At 25.1% G+C, this 26116-nt stretch overlaps 1 protein-coding gene across 1 annotated transcript; it reads left to right on the top strand.

Moving 5' to 3' along the window:
• The first annotated feature begins 20003 nt into the window (after positions 1-20003).
• On the top strand, positions 20004-25573 carry LOC112599440 (pro-resilin-like). Its single transcript, XM_025346359.1, has 3 exons — positions 20004-20172; positions 23049-23234; positions 24776-25573. Exons 1-3 carry the CDS (start codon positions 20158-20160, stop codon positions 25328-25330), a joined length of 756 nt encoding a protein of 251 aa, XP_025202144.1. The 5' UTR covers positions 20004-20157; the 3' UTR covers positions 25331-25573.
• The last annotated feature ends 543 nt before the right edge of the window (positions 25574-26116 follow it).

The raw sequence follows: 26116 nt of genomic DNA, 5'->3' as shown, positions 1-26116 counted from the left end.
CTTTATAATAAAATATACACATATGTATTATAAGATATGAATGTAATGTATATATACACACAGTCATACAGATAATAAATATAAAGGCTAAATGGCTAATTATTGAACCGATACCGCTACAATAATAATTATCTAGCATTACAGTCTTTTATTCAATAAAAACTTGTCGATTTGCTCGTTATTACACAACGGAACACATGCAGCGAATGCCGTTTATCCGGTTAAAAATGACGGTAAACCATATTTAAAACAATATACGATACCGACCTATAGTGATGATTAAATATATACATTCTACATTATAATATACGTGCTTCATTGTATGAGACAAATAAGTGATCAACGGATACGGCCGTCGATGTAATATTTTTATTGGCTGTACGTTTGAAGGTATTTACGTAGGCATATAGTGTAAACTGTATAAATAATAAATCAATTTTCAAATAATACATCTTTATCGTCATCATTAGGATTATTTTATATCCATTGTACCAGAAATAAAATGAATTCCTATATCTATCTTTAACATCGTAGATACTTTATCATGTCAACTGTTGAACACATTAACACATTATTGTTAGCAGAAATGTAGGTAGGCACGTTATAATATTAGTTATAACAATGATATAATATATTATATTATTATAATTTATATTTTATTGTATACGTTTTTTTTTACACTTATATTATAATAATATAGTATTGTGGCGTGGCGTGGCACATAATACATATATTATGTTATTAACATTATTCAAACGCGAAAAGAATAAAGTAACAACAATAATATTATGTAAAAACTAACATCGTACAAAATACATTTATCAACTTGTCAGCATCGGTGATTTTGAAATTAAGGCCCATCATCGTTAGTCCGGAAATTACACCGGACAACGCAGTGACCAGAACCTAATAATTCCAACTGCATAGTCATTCCATTCTGTTGATCACTTATATTTTGTTTAGCGGTTTCATAGAATTAATTTTGACGGTCAAATGTGACCAATATACATTTTGAATATAAACTAAATCAAACTTTTTCAATATGAGTCAGCAGAGATTTAAACAAAAACCAAACACGGGAATTTAATATGCTAATAGAAAACTTACATAATATAACCTATAGCCTTTCCATACCAAAATTACTTAATATTTTTTGTTCTGATTCATCATTTACTGGTTTCATATAATTATAGTTATCCCTTGGTATTTATATAAGATAAAATTACACGAATTATGGTTTATGACAAAACTACATAATAATATGTTAATATTCGATCATAAATATGTGTACATAGAAGAATATTATTACCTATAACTTAGAAATACAATGATCTCAATTATAGATACTTTTTATGTATAAATGTATTTTTAGTTATATTGTGTAGTAAACTAGTATACTAAAATAATTAACAAACATAATAGGTACTTATTTTATTTATGAATATTTAACTTTATTGTCATACTTACTAAGAGCAAGCAAATGTAATGGATTTTAAAAAATAATATAATATGCATATTATGATGTACCAGACAACAATGACTACAAATTTAATTTTATTCTAAGTGATTTATCAAAATGTTCATTCCTATTTTTTCATTTAATCAAAAATGTATTCAAATTCATATTTTTAGAATTTTAAAGTATACTTTAAGACCATAATTTTAATTATTTAAATTTTTATACTGTCAAACAATCTAAGTAGTATTTTTTGGAGAAATATTTTTTTTTTCTTTTAATGAGATATTTACTATTTATTTAAATCAAAATTTGAACGAGTAGTTTCTGAGTATAATTAAGATTATAATATACTAAGAATAATAGTCCTTCAAAATTTTTTTATAAAATTATAAAATATTATAAGATTAATTACTAGTATTTATAGCATTCATATTACACAAAAATATTATAGCCTATTATTATTAACACGCAAAGACACATAAGTCGTTTCGATTAATAGGCACATAAACATTTAAAAAAGGCCATATATTTATAAATAAATAGTAAAAAATGGGGATTTTCGTTAGAACACAAGAAATTTAATTAAGATATTTCTTAAACAATATATTTGAAAATATAGTCTTTATGAGCATACTAAAATCTTTCATTACCTAATCAGAATTCAAATAAATTCATTATTAAAGGAAAATATGAAGATGATTATGCTAGGTAAACTATTCTGTATATTGACTATATTATATAACACACCCAAAACATCATGGATTTTTTATTTTAAAATTATAATAATTAATATCAATTCAGTAATACAACTAATTATTATTATTGCTGGCATCTGTGGGTAAGTATGAGATATAAATAAATAGTAATAGCGTATTATAAATTATATATATACATTTTATACTAGGTGCTCATATATCACCACGAGGAATAATATTTATAATGTATATAGTATATAATATATAAGATCCGCCTACATTTAAAATTGTGTACACAAAATATCCCATCCTATCCCCTTTATATAGGTACATTTAAAGACACGCGTCATGCCACGCATACCATATGCATACAATCACGTTTACAAAGCCACAGAGACAAATAAATTAAACATTCTCTATGTTGGAGAAATATTCGATATTGCATATTATCGAGGATGTGTAATTATTCAAATCAAGTTATGCGCTGCAGGGGCGGACTGTACCGAATGGCGGGAGGGAAAATCTGCCCATCTGGGCCGTATAATCGTTTGGTATAATATATACGATTTAAAAACAAAATTTTTATGCATGCACATGTTCAGTACGCCGTCAAGGCTGAACAAATGAACAACTTTTTTAACTTAGAAAATTAAGTCATATATAAAAAAAATTAAGTTTAAAGTTACCCTTTTTTTCAACGTCTTTAAGTTAAAAGTTAATGGATAAATAATACCTTACAACTTAATAAAACATAAAAATATTATTTCATTAAATTTGACATGTTATGATTAGAAATAAAAAAAAGTATACTGTACACCTTAACTCGGAAATATTATGCCCATATAAAAGATACGCAGGTTTGTTTACGCCGAAAGTCGAGTCACTGGAAAACTCGTCACCCATTTTTTTTTATCAAGAACAAGTATATAAATAAATTGATCATATAAAAATGTTTATAATCAAAACAAAAAAGTTAATATGTGATAATATTGAAATAAAAGTCTGAAAGAAAAAAATTAGAATTGAACATAGAAGAAAATAAAAATAAATAATTGATGAATCTGAATCATAATTAATTGTATGGGTTCCAAAAAACCATAAACTAGTGTTTCAAATTAATTTGTACAGCCATAAAATGAAACTGGATGTATAGAACTTAATTTTGGGAAAATAACTCAAATTTGGAGCAAATAAAAATGTATGCTATTATATTAAATATGTTTTTAAAGTATATACAATATTTAATCATAACTTTACATTTACTTAGGGAAAAAATACATTATACTTTGGACCTTTGGAGTCTAAATCTTCCATGTGTGTTTTTTCATTAACTGCAGGACAAAATAATTATTGTTATCAGTCAAACCGGTGACAAAAAAGTGATGGATATATTTTTCATTTAGATGCCATTAACATGAAATATGATTATTTATTTAAAAATGTTTCTTTCTTTGATGAATATAATCAAATTTATAATAATTATTAATCTAATAAAATGTGATATGAAAAAGATTATATACCTGTTTTTGTTTATATTTAGTATATATTTAAATTATTAAATGTATTGATATAATTGCAAACTATTTCCAACCAAATATTATAGAAAGACTACTTAATTATGTTTAGGTTTAATTTTTTAATTGTATAACAATAATACATATAATGTTAAACGTGTTTTAATTGTATAGACCATTAAATAATATAAGTTCTTAGGCCTCTGCTACTATAAGCCATTAAATGATAAATACTATTATTATTCATAAAAAAATTTTTTTCATAAATCAATTTTTCCATCAAGATAAAAATATTAATATTGGTTAAAACAAAAACTAATATGTTATCCAAATGAACTTAACATCAATTTAACATACATTTTAATATAAAAATTTAAGTGTGTTAGATGTCACCCAAATATTGGTTGACTTAATATAACTTTCAACTTTAAAAAATGCATACTAACGATACACTTACATATAATCAAAATTAGTATCAATAATATATATATATATATAGAAACCTAGTAATTTTACCTACAATCTTATATTTTTGACCTCTGATCTTCTTGACCCACGATAATCTTATTAGTATAAAATTGTTTTTTTTTTTTTTTATATAAAATTGGAAACTTGATTATTCATTTCGGTTAAACTATAGCGTATGTTAATACCTAAATGTCTTGTATGGAGGCTACAATTATATGTGTAATCTGATTTATTACCATAGTGTTTTGTGTTTACTTTAACAAAATATAAACTATTACTTCACAAACATGTTACACAAGGCGCAACAGTAATTATTACAATAATAATTAAAATTTATTACAATTCAACATATAAAATTTAATGATATTTCGTTAATTACAATCGAACAAAATCGTATTATATTATTTAGTATGTTCTGTAGCCAATGGGCACTTCAAAATTTATAACCACCGATACGCCCATACCTCTTTTTATACTTAAACATTTCCGAAATAATTATTATATCTACGTTTATACTTTTACTAATACTTCTACTTTTATTATTATTATATATTATAATTAAATACTTTTTAATAATACAGATAAATGTTTAATTAACTATTATCTAATTTTTTTTTTTTAATTCAATTATTTTTAGTGTAGGTAATTACTAACTACTTATATTATCAATTATGACTTAAGAGTAACCCACTCATTATTTAGGCAGATACATTAAAATATAAGTGCTTATTACTGCAGTAGGTATAATATTTATGCTTTTTGAAATATTTTTATTCACCCATATGGGTATTGGGTAAGTACCTAATAGAGAATGAAAATAAAATTAAGTAATTTCTTATTATAAAATATAACACAACAGCTCCAAGAATTTTTTTTTATATTTTACTATTTAGGTACCTAATAATTACTATATTATATATTATATTATAAAAATAGCTTAAATACTTAGGTATAATAATAATTAATAACTTAACTATTATATAAGTACCTTCTCAATGTTTTCGACATTCATAATTAACTATAGGTAGTTAATTAATAATCTTAAATTGTGTATATTATAATAATGCCTAAGCCTGTTAAATGGTAGAATTGACACTATTTATTTTTTATTCTCGGCATCTAGTAGAAGTAGTAGAAGTAGAACTATTGTAGGATTTTTAAGTTACCTAATATATTAATACATGCCTTTTTTATTGTATCAGAGATCATTTTCACATGCACATGCACATATAATAATTAAAATACAATACGGTTAAATCATTTCTATAAAAAACATTAGTACTTCAAAGACAGCGATTAAAACATCAAAACACATTTATGGCACAATTGTCTTCAACGTTTCGTTGTAAATATTTTGAAAAAATTGTTTTTATTTTTTATCTACATTGAAAATTACCGTATGAATTCGATGATTTATTATTCCTTTAGTGTTTAGTATAATAAAGCAAAATAACAGTAACTGACATTTGAAAATAAAAATGAAACAAGATGAATGTCTAACATCCAATAATTGTTATTAGTTATACTTTTTTCATGGAATTTATCTCTATGATTTTGATAGAAATTTTTATTTAAGTATTATATCTTTATATTAAACCATATTTATCAACAAAAGATACGTGTTCCGGTATTTAATGATATAGTATTTTATTTTTAAACTAATCATAAATTATAGATCCCAAGAATTTTGATTTACTTGTAACAAATAGTTAAGTAACGAGCCACAACTTATAATTTTATAATCAAAGGTAAATACTGAAATATCATTAAAAAAAAAAATTGTACTTCTAAATTATATATACTTATAACATAAAAAATATTATATTATACATATAATTACTACGGATTTGTGAGTAGATATTTTGTACAAAATTTTAATCAAAAATGTATCCATATTGATAGTAGAATGTAAGTCTTTAAATTATTTTTTATTAATTTATAAATTTTATTAAACATTACTATGTCAGGAGCTTTCTAATAACCGTTTAAATCCTCTAAATGATAAGTATCGCATCTTCTAGTCTTATTTTTAAATAGTTGCAATAGGTTAATTATTAAGTTATACTACTTTATTGTTCAAATTAAAATTCATATGTAAGGAATTGTATTTACCTAATACCTTAATATTATTAAAATCTGTTGTAAATGTGAACGAAATATTAGGTACAGATAAAATATTAATATAGTTAATATTAATTGTTTAAACTTCAAAGTATTCTGTTTAATTCAGAATTAATTTAAAGATTTAAACCTTAGTAAATGGTAATCTATTGTTATTTACGAGATTAATATAAAAGTAGGTATATAAAATATAAATTCAACCTACTGTCATTGATTCTTATTAAATATAAAAATCTCCTATTTTACTAAATTACAATAAAATGTTGCTGTATCGCAAATCATGATAAAAATACATTTTATTATGAGTAATAAAAATTATATATTATCTTTAAACTTATAAAAATATTTTTTTTTTTTGCTTATTAAATTTAATACAAATTTTCTGCTATTATGAAGACTCTTTAATTTATTTGCTTTTCGTATTATATTATTCTAATAGCATTTGAGTTCATTCATGTAGAATGATTGTATAAAAAATTATGTACATACTAACGTACCTAGTACACCTATAGATGACATACGTTTATTTGTTATATACCATACGGTATAGCAGTACAGTTTGTTCGTATTTTTAAAACTATTATCAATTATAATTTAGTTGTTTTTAATTCATTTCAAAAAGTAATTTTATAAAAATAAAAATAAAATAATAGAAAACTTACTTAATGCTAACAAAATATGTAGGTATACTAAGTTTTTACATAAATATATACATTCTCAAAACATGTATAAAATTATCGATTGCCCTGTTGGAATTCTAAACTAACTCATGTGTTAATTTTAATGCGTGTTGATCACATAATACATTATTTAAGATGCTGAGGCAGAAACATCTATACATCTGTGACCCTGGTGTATTGATTTATGCACTGGGCGGAACAAATCACACGTCCACAAAGTGAATAAGATACTGATCTAACCGATCTAATTGATATGTGTTGATGTTATCAATATTTATGCCAGTGAGGTGGTCTTCAACATACGTTTATTTTGGTCATTAAACCATTAAAGAAATAAATAATACCCATCAATCATCATATCCTATATATCCTATATGAGTAACTGTCCTTCGCATCAAAATATGTTAGAAGGTGAATATAGTTGAGTGATTTTTTTTAATTTGTAACGTAAACACTTACGATTTAACACTTAATTATTTCCAAGTATGACTTCGACGGATGTTTTATTCGCATAATTTAAAAGAGAAATAAAGGCCACATTAAAATTGTTCATCGTGACATCCTTGAACTTTTTAAAAAAAATTAACTAATGCCTATATATTTTAAATAATTAAAATCATATTAAATACGTAAGTATATATTATATGATAAGTAACTGAGTTAAATCATATTGAAAATTTTGAAATATGAAAATAAATTAAAATCATATTTACCCACTATTGGTACATCCCTATATATATATATATCGTTTTATTTATTGTATATATGTAATTTGTATTCAGGTATACGTATTATATAGGTAAAAATAGATTGCATAAGGTTTACAAAAAAAAAAAAAAAAAAAAACGCAATTTAGTCCAACAAAAAATTGAACGTAACTATCATCTCATCATCAAAATATATCTGGATTGGTAAAGGTATATTTGTTACGTCAGATGATTTTGGATTATTCGTGTTAATTAAAAATCGAGGGCTAGATTTTTCTGGAGCAGACGTTTTCGTGATTCGCACGTCGATTGCTGATAATATATTATACCTGTTGAGTGTCTATAAAAGCGAATAATGGTCGTTATTGAATACACATTATACATAAGTATATCAAAATAATGTTTTATTATGGATTGGCAATTGCCGATAGTCACGAATCGTGTATTACATTTATATTATATATACCATCATCAAGTGCCTACCTAAAAGTTCTATATACATTCACGTCACCGTCGAGTACTTGAGTACCTTTATATATATATATGTATTATGAAGGTATACTGGGTGATTAGTTTAACAGCGAACACTCATTATCACATAAAGTAACAATTTTTTTAAAAATAATTTAAAGTCATTACACAAAATAATATATTTTTCCAAAAAAATATCAAAGTAGTGGACCAACATTTTGCGATATACCTCAATTCCATTCCACTTGGATCTTCTACACTTTAAATAGGTATACTTGCAAGTTATAGCCAATTAACTATATATACATTTAAAATTTTATTTTTATACACTGAAGTCTGAAGTCCTTTGAAAGATTTTTTGTTCGGTATACGACATTGAAAAACGTAAAAGTCATTATCAAAACTAAAAACTGAAAATAATATATCGATATCAAAAATAGTGGACATTTTGTTTTATCATTCAAATTACAAACGAAATAATGTTTCCAATAACGTTAATAGTTTTTAAAATAATATAGGTTTTTACTGTTAAAAATATCACCCTGTATGTTATATTATAGGTATAAAATATTGTACGATTTATATTTTAAACATATTAAAATGTATTAAACGCACGCGCAGACTATTCCCATTCCTTTCGTTTACAAGCTTTCTTATCGTTTTCTTTTTCCCATGCAAGAGTATTTTAAACGTTCTAGTGTGTACCTATGGGTACCTATACGTTTCCGTAACATTAACATAAAAATGTATAGATTATATTACTTTTACTTGTAAGTCGGCGACGCGACGGTGATTGTACAGATACGTACCGTCGTACCCGTATACATAGTTACCTACCTGATCGGCGAGACTTCACCATTAACGATCATAAAGTGATGTAAGAACGCCAAATACACTTGATAGAACTGTTCAATTTTGTAGCAAATTTAACAATTGTTTTAAAATATCACGATATGCATGATATCACTGCGCTAATTCTCAGCACAGTCGTAAGTGGTAGCACTCGTAACTATTATTGTTCGTTCTATAATGAACTAAACATATTGCAACGATTTAGATTTACAGCGGCTTAATATATTATATTTTTATATTATAAATCATTATGTCATGTATTTTCCTATATGTCCACAGATTATACACACAGATTATTTTTCATCGTATACAATTATTAATCATAAAATTCAAATTTAACACATCTATTATTATGACCTATTTAATACTCGATACCTATTGTAAAAGGGAGAACAAAATTATTAAGATTTGACTTTTATACTTAATTTTCAAAGCTTAGTGCTTAAATTTCAAAATTGTATAAAGTTTTTACTATATTAATTTGTACTTTTAATTAATTTTTTCAAATGATCATACAATATGTTATAGATGTAAATCAATTTTTTTTTTTTATTTCAATAAAACAATTTATAAGGAACCTTGTACTAAATTTTCAAGCTTTTTAGCCGAACATAAAAATGTTTATCGACGCATTTACGATAAGCATAGGAAAAAATTCTATAGATAGTTTAAAAATCTAAAGTATTTTGAAAATTAAACGATTACTACAAAATATTTATACAGATACTTGATAAAAATTCAAAATTTCTACAATTAATTGTTCTTGAATTACAAGCCAACAAAATTAATTTTGTCAAAATGTGTGTTGAGTTAATATTTTCGTTTTTTCGTAATTTTTTTTAGTCTCTCCATATTATTAAGAAAATTATGAAGAGTTGTTTTACTTTTAACCACTCAACGTAGTAATTAAATATAATTTGCTGCTAAAAATACATCTTTAATTTGAAGATTGGAGCCATTTTTTCTGCTATAATAATAAGTGTCAACAATTAAACAATATAAAAACATCATATTATAAAACCAATGTATTCTTCACTTCGCTCAAAACTAAACAGCCACATTTTTAAATTGGCAAAATTCGTGACCATATATCCTAACATTTCAATTTGAAATTTTCAAAGGTAAGAGCTGTTTGGATAAAATGTAATGCGCGATTGCTAACGAGTAAAAGATGTAGATCTTATTAATCCTGATAAGACCTACAAAGTATAATATTTTTTACACACATCCGGGTAACTTATACGATCAAGACGTCAATAATAATCCAATATTTTAGCCTCATGTTTATATGCACACGCTCGCAATAAGACATAATAACGTATTAACGCAGAACATCGTCGTCGTCGTCACCGAGATGCGTAGGCGCAACCGCCTAGCTATTACGAATTGTTTATCGCACCATTGTTGCGTTAGAATAAATCCATTACCAAGTACGCGCGCGCGAGAAGAAGCCTTGAGTCATCTGGCGCAAGTAACGCCCACGCAAACGTGACATTATTATAACATTTCACAATATATTATATTTATATACGTACATAAAATATATATTTATACATAACATATACATATATATATAGATCGCCGGGAAACTCAGCCATTCCTCCTTTACACATAAGGATGCGCGCAAACAATCAAAATTACATAACAGCATCACCATTACCTTGAGTACGTTCGTACATTGGTAATAGGTATTCGATATCGGTAAACATATAGTGCGATCGGCAGCACATATTGTATGGAGTGATCTATTTAACTAAACGTGCAATTATTTTCTACAGCCGTCAATTCTCTTATAAAGTTTGAAATATTGAATACAGCATTTTAGAAAGGAAAATTTTAACTATTTCTTATCCCAGTGGATTTTAATTGCTTTAGTAACAAATGGCAACTCGTTATATTTTTGTTTTCAGAAGCAGAATGTTTTTTTTTTTTTTTAAATGTATTACCTACGTCATAAATATTGGAAATCAAATAAAAAGTTTTTTTGACAATAACAATTTAAAGTTTAGGTGATCAGAATAGTGGCTGATGAGCAATGACTTTTGCAATATACCCTTCGTCATTTTAATCTACTCATCTAAATTTTAAATGTTTATTAAATAAAAATAAATATATATATATAACATTATAAATTAAAAAAATAAACATTATTTTCTAAAATAAAAATAATTGACTTTAAATATTGAAGTAGGTAGGTATGTAAAAAAAATATGCTCAAGACATATTATGTACCTATCCAATCATATTAATTATAAATACGTCTACAGCCCACAAAAATCGCTCACGATAACAGTTCGTTTATGTACGCTATTTTCAGGAGAGAAAGACGCTTGAACGATGATAAGGACGACACCTTATTAATGTTCCCATATTATTAAATTATACATACACATTAAATATAGATATATGTAATATAATGTGTATGTGTGTGTCGTGAGTATTGGGTATTAGCCATTAGATGTATACATAATCGGTTATATAGGTATATAAGATAATGTACATACTCGTTGACCGTTTCGGATAACCTATGTTATGTTATATAGTCGCATTATATCTGCTGCGTGTGTAAATAGTTAATTTAATCATAGGTTTGTATTTTGGGAAAAAAAATATGTTTAATTAAGTACAACAGAATTACCGCGATCAAAACGTGTTCATATTACAGGTCTATTAAATATTTAGAAGGTATCTCTGATAACCTTTCTCATACTATGCTTAGTCAAAATTTCACACGGTTTTGGACGAACTTTTGTCTTTCTTTTATTTTTGTAATATGGTAATTGTACGATATCTCAATATGTTCCACCGCCGAACGAATCTATTATGATAGGCGTAATAGTGATCGAACACCTGCTGCAATACATTTATAATGTAAGACGATCATGTAAGATATTGAGTGGTCTCGAGAAGGCGTGTCGTTCGTCATAAATAATGTCTCGATTTTTATTTAAAAAAGTTAAATATGCATATGTTTATGAACAATAAAAAAATCTAAAATATGAATACAAAATAAACGAATATTAACAATATAATAGTTTTATTTTTTTATTCTATACTGAAAATATCATGTACAATACTGTCAGCTGCTGTTATAAAAATTAAAAACATAATTATAATAAGAGTAATATAGAGTAATTTTGCCAATTTTGGTAAAAAAAAAGTTTCTGAAGTATTTGATTTGATAAATGACGACATAGATCAACTTGCATACATAAAAAAACTTGAAAATTAAACAAACGAAATAAAAGACACCAGGAGATTTCGCTTTGCTGAAGAATAATTGTTGAGTATTCCTAGTCGTTGAATAAGTTACTGTAATGTTAAATTTAAATTCAATAATTAATTCTGCACACGAAAAACGATTTTAAGCGAAAACGATCTTTGTCAACCTTTATATTTTCTAAGAATATATGGTATTATGTATTTATATTGCTAATAATGATTTTGTTTTTCTATTTTATTTGTATATTTTTTACCAAAAATTAATCACATAAATAATATAACAAATAACAATAGTTTTATATATTATAATATTATTAGCTGTCACTAACTTTTAAACCAATACCAACGTAAATATACTTAAAAACCATTTTTTTTCGAATTCTTAAGAATTTTATACTTCTTATTCAGTAGTTTCCTGTGGCGATACAAACTTATATTTTACAAATGAAAATTCCAATTTTTACTGGTCTTTCAGACATATAAAATAAATCTAATATCAAATCTAGAATTTATTATACTTATACCATTTTTATAAATTAATATAAGTTCCTAAAATTTTCAAATTAACATACCATCATATTTTTTAAACCTAATATTATGGACCTATATTAAACTTAGTACACAAAACTACCAGTTTAAATTTTGATTTTTATACGTCAAAACTTTTAGAAAAATGATTTCCTAAATAATTTGCTAAAGAGTTTAAATGGAAGGTTTTCACTTTAAAATCAGAAACTATAAGCTTTTAAAATTTAAATAAAACAAAAAAATCTCAAGAATTTTGAAATGTGGTTTTCAAGCATACTTAAAAATTGCAAAAATTAAATTTTATGTACGAAATATACACTGATAAAAAATTAATCTGTATATGCATGTAAGTAATAAATTTAGGCTATAGTTTTTTGTACTTTTTGTATGAAATAAAAAAAAAATGTATAACGTTTAATACCAACAGTGGGAAAATATATAAACTCGCTTGTATTAATATTTTTAAATAATAATTAGATAGATACCATTACCCGTTACTTTATTTAATTATAAATACTTAATTACGAATTTAATCAAATGTTATGATAAACATTTTGAATGTGACTTAGAAAGTGCAATGCGAGTAGATGCCTAATATACCTATCTAATAATTGTATACACACATATAAATATATAATAATATGTATGTTTTTAATGTATATATTATAGATAATTATAAAAATAATATTTTCTAGTTATTAATTAGACGTCTTTTAATTGTTAAAAACAAATACTCTCATCATTATAATTTTTGTTTAATTTTAATAACACAGTTTAGTAGGTCTTACATTATTTTTCGTAAATATAAATTATAAAAAGTAAAACGTGTAGAAAAAAATTGATGAGTATAGTGTAAAATATAGGTAGGTATTATATCTGTTGTATTCATTAATTATTTTCTATAAAAATGCACCTTGATAAAAATGAATTATTAAAAATCTTTCTATTTCTTACCAGTGTTAATATAATTTTTAATACAAAATTTTATACCTTGAAGCATAGGAAAAATGTATTTAATCATTTTATACTCAGGACTTATTTACCTCATCCACCAAAGTTTAGGAGAGGAATAAATTTAAAAATATGTACATTCAAAAAATTCACATTCATGTAGCATAGTTATTACATCACAAACTTGTTTCTAGTGGCAATTTTGGATGACATGCCGCAAAATTTCGGTTCAGCCTGACGACAAGTGGTGTATATCAAATATTAACCATACGGGAATACTAAGAATTATATGTAGACAAGTCATATATAACTCATATAAGTGACGCATAGAAAATGTTGACATCATCTAGACCCGGTTAAAAAGTTCATTGTTACATGAATGAATAATGTAGAAATCATTGATTACTTTATTTTCACTTGATATAAAGTATGAAGATAAAATTATTCCAATTTATAAGACTCTGGTGAGCACATTAACATTTTTTGTATTATGGTGGTACATGAAATAACAAACAAACAACAAAAAAAGCCTTATTCAAATTGTTTAAAAAATTAAGTGACATATACTAGGAGATTAATCGCCATATTTAATTTAAACGCATATTATTTTGTGAAATTTATCACCTCACGTTTCCGAATATAGATAGAAGTGCAATGAATCACCACAATACTATAATGTCACATAACAATTTATTATATTTTATTTTATTTTATAAATTGTGTATCAAATGATAATGAGTACTAAATAAGGAATAATTAATATTAAAATATAAAATATTTTATTAGAGTAATAAATATTATATTAGATTGAACAAACGTATATCTAAGGAGCCTCTATCACCTCCTTTTTAAACGCCTTTATTTTTATTAATATATTTTTGTCAATCTCTAATACAAGGATATATTAACAATAAATAAATTATAAAATAGTTATGCTTACTTAAATAGTTTAAAAATAACGTTATTATTATTATTATTATTATAATTATCTATATTATCATATATAAAAATGAAATTATGTTCATTGGAAGCGCATAACTTGATAACGGATAGACCGATTGGGCTCATTATTTTTTTTAATGTTTCTAATAGTCCAAATACGATTTTTACGGAAAAAAAATTGATAAGTTTTTAATTAGATTTAAATCAGTATTCTTGCTCCTAGAATTAAAAAATAAATAAATAAATAAAAATCTTTTTTTATTACGTCGACTGTATGCAAGTCTACTGTATACATATTTAAATACCATACACACAGATATAACACCACATTGTCACATATAAATCAAATATGTTTTTCAATGAAGATTAAAATATAGTTTTAAAACTCAAGTTATAAATCGTCAATTTAATTAATTAGTTAATCTAGCTTGAGTTAGTTTAACATAACTAAAATGAAAATATAGGAGATTCAGTCACTTGTATTCTTAATAATTTCGAAATTTCAAGTTATATTTTAACATAACATATCGGCATACCTATTTCGCATCGTGTGTCGTACTGTCGTGCTGTTCTAAATTATTTATGAAATTAAATAATATAATGTTAATAATAGAAAAGTGAGAATCTAAATACGATCCAAACTTAATTATCACGTCACTTTTTCATTATATCAGAGGCGTCCATCGTCTAAAATATTTTTTCAGATATAAAAAGATATAAATTTACCCATTTATCCCTAAATGTAAGTTTAATAACCTTTTCTTTTCTTAGTCAATTTTGTTACGTCAAAATTAAAGTGTTGTAACTTATAAGTATTAAATATTAATATGTACGTGTAAAATAAATTAAAACATATATAAACTTAATTACATAAAACGATTTAAATTTTCTTTAGCTTGATCACATATAAATTAAAATTAAATTAATTAGTTTTACTTCACCTACTTGGCTACCAACAAGCTACATCACCAATAAATTACTATTATGCTAATCTAATGAAATATTTATAATAATTATTTATATAATAAAATACATTTTAATCAACGTTATTGATTACCAATATAATTATAAATCATGAATATTATATGATCGATATCATATGCTATTCGTATTAGGAATTATAATCTGTAATTAGAACGGAGTCTATTATTAATAATTTTTTGTTATGAATGCTTTAGTGGTTATGTTATTTCAAAGGAATAACAGTCGTTTTGTTATATACCTAATAAGTAATAAGTAGTAATGGTGTTTGACGCCACTTTGACTAACAGCTGTATAAGTTACCAGTGGGTAAACAAAACTTTCTTCTGTTGGTTGATATACCGACAAGTTGAATCAATTTAAGTCTTGTAACAATATAGTGAATCTATTTTGATCTTTGAACAACACAAAATTATTATTGTATAACAATTTATATAGAGTTTAGTCTTAAAAAACATTGTTCATACAATCAGTTGGACAAATTACATTCATATAACATTAGTCCGCTCTATTGATCAAAGAGCAATCATTTAAAACACATAATTCTTTATTGTTTTTTTTTATTTTGCGTCCAACAGAATTATTGGAAAATTAAATAAAAATAAAGAACAAACAAATTAATAATTATAATTTTAATTTTGTGCCACTGTTGGAAACAAATTTATTTGGTATACATATTATACATAATAATATAATGCTACGTACTTTCCCATCAATATTTGTTTTTTGAGTAGCTCATACAGTATTTTTTTTCAATATTTTTGTTAATTCACGTTTGGCATACCTGCCTTATACGTAGGAATTCTACATAAATACACTAAATTGTATTAAATAGTTTTAAATGTATGTGCGAAAAAATAATATTTTCTTAAAATTATCTCGAAAGTGTTTCAAAACTTAGATAAATATTTAATAATAATCTTTAACAATAAAAAAAAAAAAAAAAATACATGAAACTATGAAAGTATTTGTAGACTGTAATTCTTGATAGTAGACTAGTAGAGGGATGACATTACATTATATATTATATTATTATGTCACAAACATTTTTTCCATAAAACATTCAAGCCAACATTAAAAACCGCTTATTATATGTACACGTACAAGGAATGACGATTTTACTTCTTAGCATTCGTTAACCCATATCTCACTAATGTACAGTTACATTCGTAACGTAACTTATTTGTGATGAGATCGTGTAGGAGTAGAAATTGAACATAATACATAAACATATAAAAGTTACGCAATAATAACTGCCACAGAACAGTCGTTGATCGATTGCCTTTACTTTTAATCCTGGCAACAAATATCGTATTTAAATCAAAACAAAAGTAAACACGTCTATATTAATATGATCTACCACAGTATAATATAAAAATTAGAAACAAACTTTTTCTTTTTATATAAATAAATGTTGATCGCCCACATACCTACTTGTTAATTTCCTACTAACGATTTGTTATTTTCTTGAATAATCTGCGTGATGTTTAAAATAATTTATCAATAAAGTAGTAATAGTAGTAATAAACAGTCAAACACACATATCTTCTAAAATTATTACATATTATACTTATTAGTTATTCTATTTTTGCTGTTAAACTGGAAAAACTATTAAAGTCGAGATTTAAAATATTCTAATACAGCGATTCTTAACCTGTGGTCCACGGCCCCCTAGGGGTCTGTGGTACTCATGTCGGGAGTCCGTGACAACCTTAACACATAACATTGGTCAATACATGACATGAGTGCATTATTACTTTATTGTTGAATTCTTATTTATTTTTTTTTTCATATATAATATATCTAATTATATAACGAGATAGTCCAATTTTATCATATTTACAATACTTTTTTTTTTTATGAAAAATTAAGTGTATTAATAATAATTATAGATGTGTATATTTTGTGATGTATACTTATGTAATTTTTAAAATAAAATAATTATTATAAATTTGGTTATAATAACATGAAATGTTTTGTAAAAACAAAAAGGTATTCGAAAAAAAATTGGTAAGGGATACGCGATTTCTAAGAACTTTTGATCAGGGGTTCGTGATCTATAAAAGGTTAAGAACTGCTGTTCTAATAGACAGTTATAAAACAAAAACAAACAATTAAGTTAATTATTAAATCAAGTTTACAAAAATAAAACTAAGGTATTTAATATGTAAATATCAATAATCCATTAGGTATTAATAAGTATTAAAATAGTTATCTGCCTATCTATAAGTATTTTATTACATTTAATCTGTAATATAACATTTGGCAACTTACTATTTATAGGTACCTAATATATTCGATATCTACATAGGTATAGTAAATTCATATACGTATTTTGTTTTTCTATTTTAATATAAATATTTCATCCGCTGTTAAAGTTTTAACTATTGTCTATAACTAGTTATTATATTTAAATAAATGGTAGGTTTTACAAGAATAGATTCAATATAAATGTACTTTATTTTTAACAGATGGGCTCAAAAACTTATTACATTGGGATAATACCAAGATAACCATCATTATTGGTTATGTGCATAAATAATAGTAATAAGTCAAATATTATTTGTTTTAATTTAAAAATACTAAGTGAGTATTAATTATTAATTGTACCTTAACTCATATTCAAACATACTAACAGATCTAAAAAAACGTGATTATTTTAAAATTTAGTTATGTACTACTTATGCAATTATTATTTATTAAACCTTTATTTCAAAAAATAAAACATTTTTTATCTTTGAATTTTAAAATGAGCCAAATTCATATAGGAATAATATTTATTTTAATAATAATAATTACTGTTGTCTAATTGTTTTATATGAATGGATAACCACCGAAAAAAAGTTTGAGCTCCATGAACTGAGAAATGGTTTCTATTCAGCGTTCATTTAAAAATCATTTTCAAAATGTATTAAAATAATTTTAAATGTTGTTATCCTAGTATTTTTGAACTTACCTTGAAAACATAATATTTCAATTGAAGAATGAAACAAATGTGTACCGCCTCTAATCTTTATGTAATTATGGTCATGAGTGCCTACCTGTACCAACTACCAACTATAGTAATTTGTCTAGACATCTCTGATTCATCATTACGTATACTGAAATCTCTTAATATTATACAAATAATGGATTTAAAAATGAAATAATGCAAATAAAAATGTTGTTATTGACATACATACGATTTTATCGTAAATAAAAAATATTCAATTAAAACCCGTTGGGTCCATACTGACTATTTAGTATTCCTGTACAAATGTACACGTTGTGTCTAATATTAAGTTAATTACAAATAAATAAAGTTTGGCAATAATAAGAATTCCAGGTCACACCCAATGTCGGCTATTAACGGTCACGAATTGCACGAAAAACTATTAATTTTTTATACAGAAAGATGAACATCATGTTATTTTGGCGGCGAAATTTAGTCAGACAAGGTTTTATCGTGCTTAATTTGAACAAATATCTCGTACCTTTGACGAATAATAATGTTATCATGTTCGGCTTGCGTCATCTGTATGTTTAGAGTTGAAATTCGAAATTATAATTATATTTTATTATCGATGTTTGCATCTGAAGCCTAAGGGATAACGATTTACCATGAAAATAATAACAATAGACACCGACGTACTTAGCTGGATCAATTGGTGATTTTTCTGTTCGTTCCGTGGAAACGATACATCACAATAATGTCCACCTATAGCTCTTCTAGTTCTCCCACATCAGAACGGACTGCAGTGAGATAATAATACGGATCGAGGCAGCTGCGTAACACTTACCGACATGATTATCTCGATTATATTATTATTTCTTGTAATATTGTATATTATATTTGTATTTTCGATTGCCCCGTAAAACGGTATTTATATAAAATTATTATACTGCAAGACCGATGGCGTGTTTATAAGCAATAATTTCATTTGGTCGGCACTTTATCGCCGATTCAATACGCTTAACATAATGGACATAATAAGCACACATTTAATCGCAATATTTTTACCTTCAGCGCACGGCGCGGCGTTGACGTTTACCCATATTTATTTTCTGGAGTATTTATCATTATTATTATTATTATTATTATATGAATCATGCACCACGAAGTACACATGTAATTTTACTCCAAGTCCATACGTAACATCGCGGCGTGTTTCCGTTGCGATAAATAACCAATCGTTACTAGGAAGATCACGACGCTGCCTCCGGTAATGACACTTGACCTCAGTTTAGTATCGTAGTTGCATGGAGCAATATTACATCATTGGAATCAGACGATGAATGGGGCTGATTATATAGATGAACTAACCCAGTGCCATCTCGGTCTTTTTTTTTTTTTTTGTACAACCTAGATCTTACATCGTATGCTAATTTCAGTTGCACTCCGCTGGCGACTATATAAGACGTCCCGCTGCAATCAAAGTAAATCATTTGTGATAGTGCCGTCGAACGGGAAAAATACCAACTCCGTTGCTGTTTATAACTATTCCAGTGTGCGTAACTATCGTCTGTCTCGTGTAAATATATTTTTATATCAACGTTTCACACTTTGATATTATCGACCACATTACCATGAGCCAACAAAAGGTAAGCGAAAAACACGATTATATTTATTTACCCGTACAATACTGAGATTAAATTAATACCTACTTATATGAGTACTGATAATATTATTATTATTATTTTAATAAGTATTTTACACCATTATAATAATATTGTGTGAATTTATAATACAAATGGATGACATTTAAAATACTCATTACAAATGTTTTATGCATCGAATAAAATTATATTACAAAAAAATATAAAATTTATTATTATCTATTCGTTAGCATAATCGTTAATCATATTTTATTTTCGACATTTCATATTAAGTATTCAAAATATTATGAAACTGTAGCATGTTACAACACGTGTAATATCTACCTATATACGATTACGTTTAATTAGACAATTCATTCTTGGTTATATTTTATTTTTCACATTAACTTAATTAAAAATGTAATATTATAATAATTGAAAACAAAATAGTACATTAGTAATATTTACAGTAAGCATCTAGCTCAGTTAAAATTTAAAATATCACCAAATTGATAAATTATTAAATAACCATTTTAATTTTCAATTATTAAATTTTTTTTTTTATATTTTGAAATATTATTATTGAATACTTTTATTAATAAAATATTTACGAACAATAAATATCCAAATCTACAGCTATTTGGTGTCTAATTATATCGAATAATGATTTAAGACTATTTATTAAATCTAAAAATAATTAATAGTTGACATTTATTTTACTTTCAGTATGCTTACAAGTACTGAAGTATCTACTAAACTAATTTGTATAGAAACTATTATATAATTAAATTTGTCCATAATAATAGTGTATAATAATTTTATGACGATCATTGCCAATTGTCTATAAAAATTTTAAAATTACATTTCATAAGTATCTAAAGTATATATAAAAATATATATAAATATATCTAATAAACGAATAATAGATTTATTCTAATCTACTTTGTATAAATCTCGAGTGCGTTTAGTATTTCTTTATGTGATACTATATAACAATAATAATATGATTATTTTTAATCTAGTATTTATCCAACTATCTGATGGATAAAAAATTAAAAGATAATGAAATATTTTGTAAATATATTTTTTTTTTTTTTATTGAACAAATAATTAATCGCCAGTGCATACCGCGTATTTGTTTATATATTTTGTATGTGTATTATGTACTTGTGTGTACTTATGTACCTAATATATATTATACATAATTTTTTATAGATTTCACTTTAATTTTTCATTAGTTACTAAAAACAATATTAAGCTATTATTATAATACTCAGCATTAATAATTCACAATCGCAATTTAAGTAAAGTTAGGTAAGAGTTAAGTTAAGTATTTTTTTTTTTTGTCAACATTTAAAAAAATGAAGTGATAAACTATTAAAATTTTACATTATGTTTTATTATTAAATTATTTTATAGATTAAATTAATAAATAGTAACACCTAGTACATCATATTTCATTAAAATACTACTTAATATTCAAAACAAATATTTTTATACCTATGTACCTAAGTATAAAATATTGAAATGCGCACAACTAATCTGTATAATATCTTATACTTTTATGATTTTTATATTATTATAAAATATTTAGTTACTATCTTAAACAACTTGGATAAAATTTGTATTATTATATTTTAAATTTCGATCTTATATTTTTTGTTCAATTATTTTCAAGTTCATTATATTATTGTAATAAAATCATAATTTTATAAATAACAACATTTAAATTTTTCTAATCTCGTGAAAATGTATAAAAATTTTGTTATGCAAGCCATTACAGTTTTATTCAGTATCTAAATATTATTATTTTAGCCTACTGCAGTAAATTCAATTCTCCAACGCATAGGTATTTAATACGATAATAATTTAAACCTTGTAAAGTTGTAAGATAGAGAATAGCATAAATATATATCCATAATATGGTCTTAAAGCCAAATAAAATAACTTTTTAAATTATATATTGAATATTTACTCATCAAAATATACTGTAATTTATAGGAACTTATAGTACTATTTAGTACAATACAAAACAATACTAATAAATTTGATTAGAAATTGTTATGTAAAGTAAGGAGTCTTTTAAACATTATTCATTACTATTTTTAACATTTTATTTTATTTGGTACCCACCTACACTATACGTGCCCGTAGTTATTCATGATGTATATAAAATATAGTTTTTGACATAGAATAAAGTATACTTTTTCTTATTTTTCGTTGCCATATATGAGTCAGTGCATCTTCACTATTTTATAAAAACAAATTGTGACCTCTGATTCGTCATTCATTTGTCCTTACTCTTTATAATACAATATTATAATTTTTCTATAATTCACATACTTACAAAATATTAAACACACAATAGGTACCCACACATGATTTCATTTTTACAATGCATTGTTTATAGATACCAATTTAATTTTTTCCAAATATTTTATACTTCCTGAAAAATATTGTAAATAAAACAAAAACGTTGTAAGTTAAATAGGTGCATAATTTTTGTTGATATTAAAAATGTGTAATTTCATAAAATTAGATTCTTTCCATGATAATTATTTAGTATCTAGTTAACATCTACATAAATTAATTTAATAAAATTGTTTGTTGCCATTCAAAGTGGTTCTATTACTTTATTTATTTTTTAATACATTAACTTAAAGTTAATCTAAAAATATACGAATAAAATATTAATAAACTTAATAAGTAATAAAATATTTAACACAATACTATTTTAATATTTTATTATTTTAACTTAATTATACAGTACACTACTGAACTAGTTAATATATGAATGATTTGACTTATAAATGTGTATACATTTGTATACTTACACAACTAAGACTAAATACAATGTTTTCATTACTCTTTTGTATTTTTAGGTCATTATTACTTTACTTTTGAATGTGTTTTTAACATCATTCGTCTGTGCTCAATATGGTAGTCCTGTTGGCAACAGCAATCCTGGATATGGTGGTACAGGTTCAAGTGCTGTTCCGTCAGGAGATTATGGACACAAAGGCCAAAACCTCAACGGAGGAGGTAGTGGATCAGATGGAAATTCAGAAGTAAGTTTTATGTTTATATTTTTTATGCATATTGTATTTTAATTTTTAATACAGACTATATTTTCACAATAAGTCATTACTATTGGCATAACTAATCATAATTTTACATAATGCAAATAAATTTCATAACAAAATATTAATATGTGTGCCCACGTCAATATAGGTATTGTTATAATATGGTAGTTAACCATAAACAATGGTGTCAGCCGTCAAGTACTCGGATATTTTCATATTATATGAGTAGAAATATTTTCAATTGAATTAATTATAGCATTGTATCTTGGTATAATTATATAGTTTTTAAATAGAATTTACTTAAAACTATTGATTACCATAAATCATTGAAACCAATAAGTACTCCCATAAAGATTTTATTTTTTATTTTTATTTAAAATGTTTAATTTTACGAAATTAGTTTATAATATTCAATTCACAGCAATAAACTGTACAAGATACGTATTTATTAGAAGTCCATAAAATTACTGTTACTTATCAATTATCATTTAAAAATATGTATTTTTTTATTCCTATTAGTTATAATTATAACGTTTTGTAATGATACACATAGTGTAGATGATAATTATTAGCGTCACAATACTACTATAAAGATAATATTATATTAATCGCAAAATATAATGTTATAAATTAGGACGTTAAAACTTATTATCATTATATTTTATCAAAACTATACAGTAATAAAGTCAATTTATTCAATCATAGGAAAATCAGTATTAATTATTGGTGATAGGCTTATAATTATTAAAGATGCCCTTCACAAATTATACTTGACTTAAAATGGAATAACAATAATAAAGGGTGTGATAACAATTGAATAACTGTGATGTGTCACAACTTGAAAATTACCAAATCATTTTATTTTTAAGTGCCTACCTATGGCCCGTGAAAATAATAGAAAACTGTAAGTATAATAAACTTTATAAGTGTTAACTCATATTTTAAAATGACATTAACACATTAAGGTATCGTGTTTAATGTGTATTTTTCATTTTAGTAACTGTTTTGTAAGACCTGTACAGTTAACGTTGCTGTAGGTAGATTTTACCTGTAAAATTAATGCCTGGTACATGTTCACCTAAACATTTTAATGACTTATTTTCTTACCTACCTCTTTTAATAATTGCTATCTATTATTGCTATTTAAACAATCGTCTATTAAATTTATAAATTATCCCATCATCATTTGTAAAAAATGGGTTAATGCATAGTGTAAATTATACAAGATTTTAGTCGAATGGTACAGTTTTTTATCATTTTATTTTGATGTTATACACAAGTAACAGTGACGAACGAATCAGTATTAAGTTAAAATTTTTAAATTCAGACACAGATTTATTAACTAATATACTATGTATAGCTAATATATTAGTAATTACCTATAAGTTTATACGTAAATACAATATGAATATAGGTTATATCTTATATCTATTGACATAAACTGCAAAACATAGTTAAAATGTTGACTTTAGTGATAGATTTAAGTTTTTATTATCTGAATAACATTTTTATCTGCCTTAATGTAGCCAGAGCCATTCAATTTTGCTTATCAAGTAAAAGATGCACCCACCAACACAGACTTCAAGCACGAAGCAAACAGTGATGGCAAACGAGTGACTGGAGCATACAGCGTACTTTTGCCGGACGGTCGTAATCAAGTGGTAACGTACACAGCCGACGAAAACGGATACAACGCTAAGGTCAACTATGAAGGTGAAGCAAAACCACAACCAGCTCAACCCGGCAGCCAAGGAGGTTATCCGTCCGCACCTGGTTTCCCTTCTGCTTCTCCTAGTTATTCTTCTGCTGCCCCTGGTTATCCGTCCGCATCGGGTTTCCCTTCTGCTGCTCCAGGTTATCCGTCGGCATCGGGTTATCCTTCTGCTGCTCCTAGTTATCCTTCTGCTGCTCCTAGTTATCCTTCTTCTGCCCCTGGTTATCCTTCAGCTGCCCCTGGTTATCCTTCTACTGCCCCTGGTTATCCTTCATCGGCACCGGGTTTCCCTTCATCTGCCCCGAGCTACTCAACTGGTGTTAAGGGATCTTACGCCGCACCTCAACCCAAAAACGGAGGATATTAATCAATATGTATCTCTGTGATGTTTATTTTACATATTTTAAGCGATTTTATCGCCCTTGTACTTAGTATGTATTCAATTTTTTTTTTATTTTTCAAAAACGGTCAAAATAAACTATAACGTGGTCATCGGCCAAATTATAACAGAATATTTATAGATGTGTACCGTATTTTGACTAAAAAGTTACTTAATTTAAATTATTTTATTATTTCATAACTAATAAAAAAATTGTTTTTTTATAAAATGCGTGTAATACTGTTATCATATAATTATTATTTATTAGATTATCCTCAGTAATTTCTATTTTCTATAATCATTTATCATGGTTTTACAACTATTTTGTGTTTTCTAAATTGTTTAGTTGCATAATATCAATATCTATAATATAAATTTTATTTTCGTATGACTCAACTATAGATAAAAATTTTTATAGACCAAACAATATCAAATGTTATTTTATGTTTTACCGTGTTATTATACTAGTAATTGGTATAATAATATGATTAAAATTGAAATAGATTCAGATCTTTCTGATATATCAAGTTCCTTACTTAAACTAATAAAACGATGTTTTTATTCAATAAAATAAATAGCTCAACAGCATAATACATTATGTCATCATTATATTATTTTGAAATTGTATTAATAAAAATAACAATAAAATAAAACAACCGTATGAAAAACTGTTTATTATTATATTATTATTATTATTATTATTTATTATTTTTTATGTATAAAAAAACCATTATTGGAATAAATTCCTAAAAAAATAGACACCATCATAATATG

Source organism: Melanaphis sacchari, unplaced genomic scaffold (genome assembly GCF_002803265.2).
Source record: "Melanaphis sacchari strain LSU unplaced genomic scaffold, SCAv2.0 Contig51_pilon_pilon, whole genome shotgun sequence".
Classification (NCBI taxonomy): Eukaryota; Metazoa; Arthropoda; class Insecta; order Hemiptera; family Aphididae; genus Melanaphis; species Melanaphis sacchari.
The sequence above is the reverse complement of the archived record's forward strand: the minus strand, read 5'-3'. Positions and strand labels throughout refer to the sequence as shown.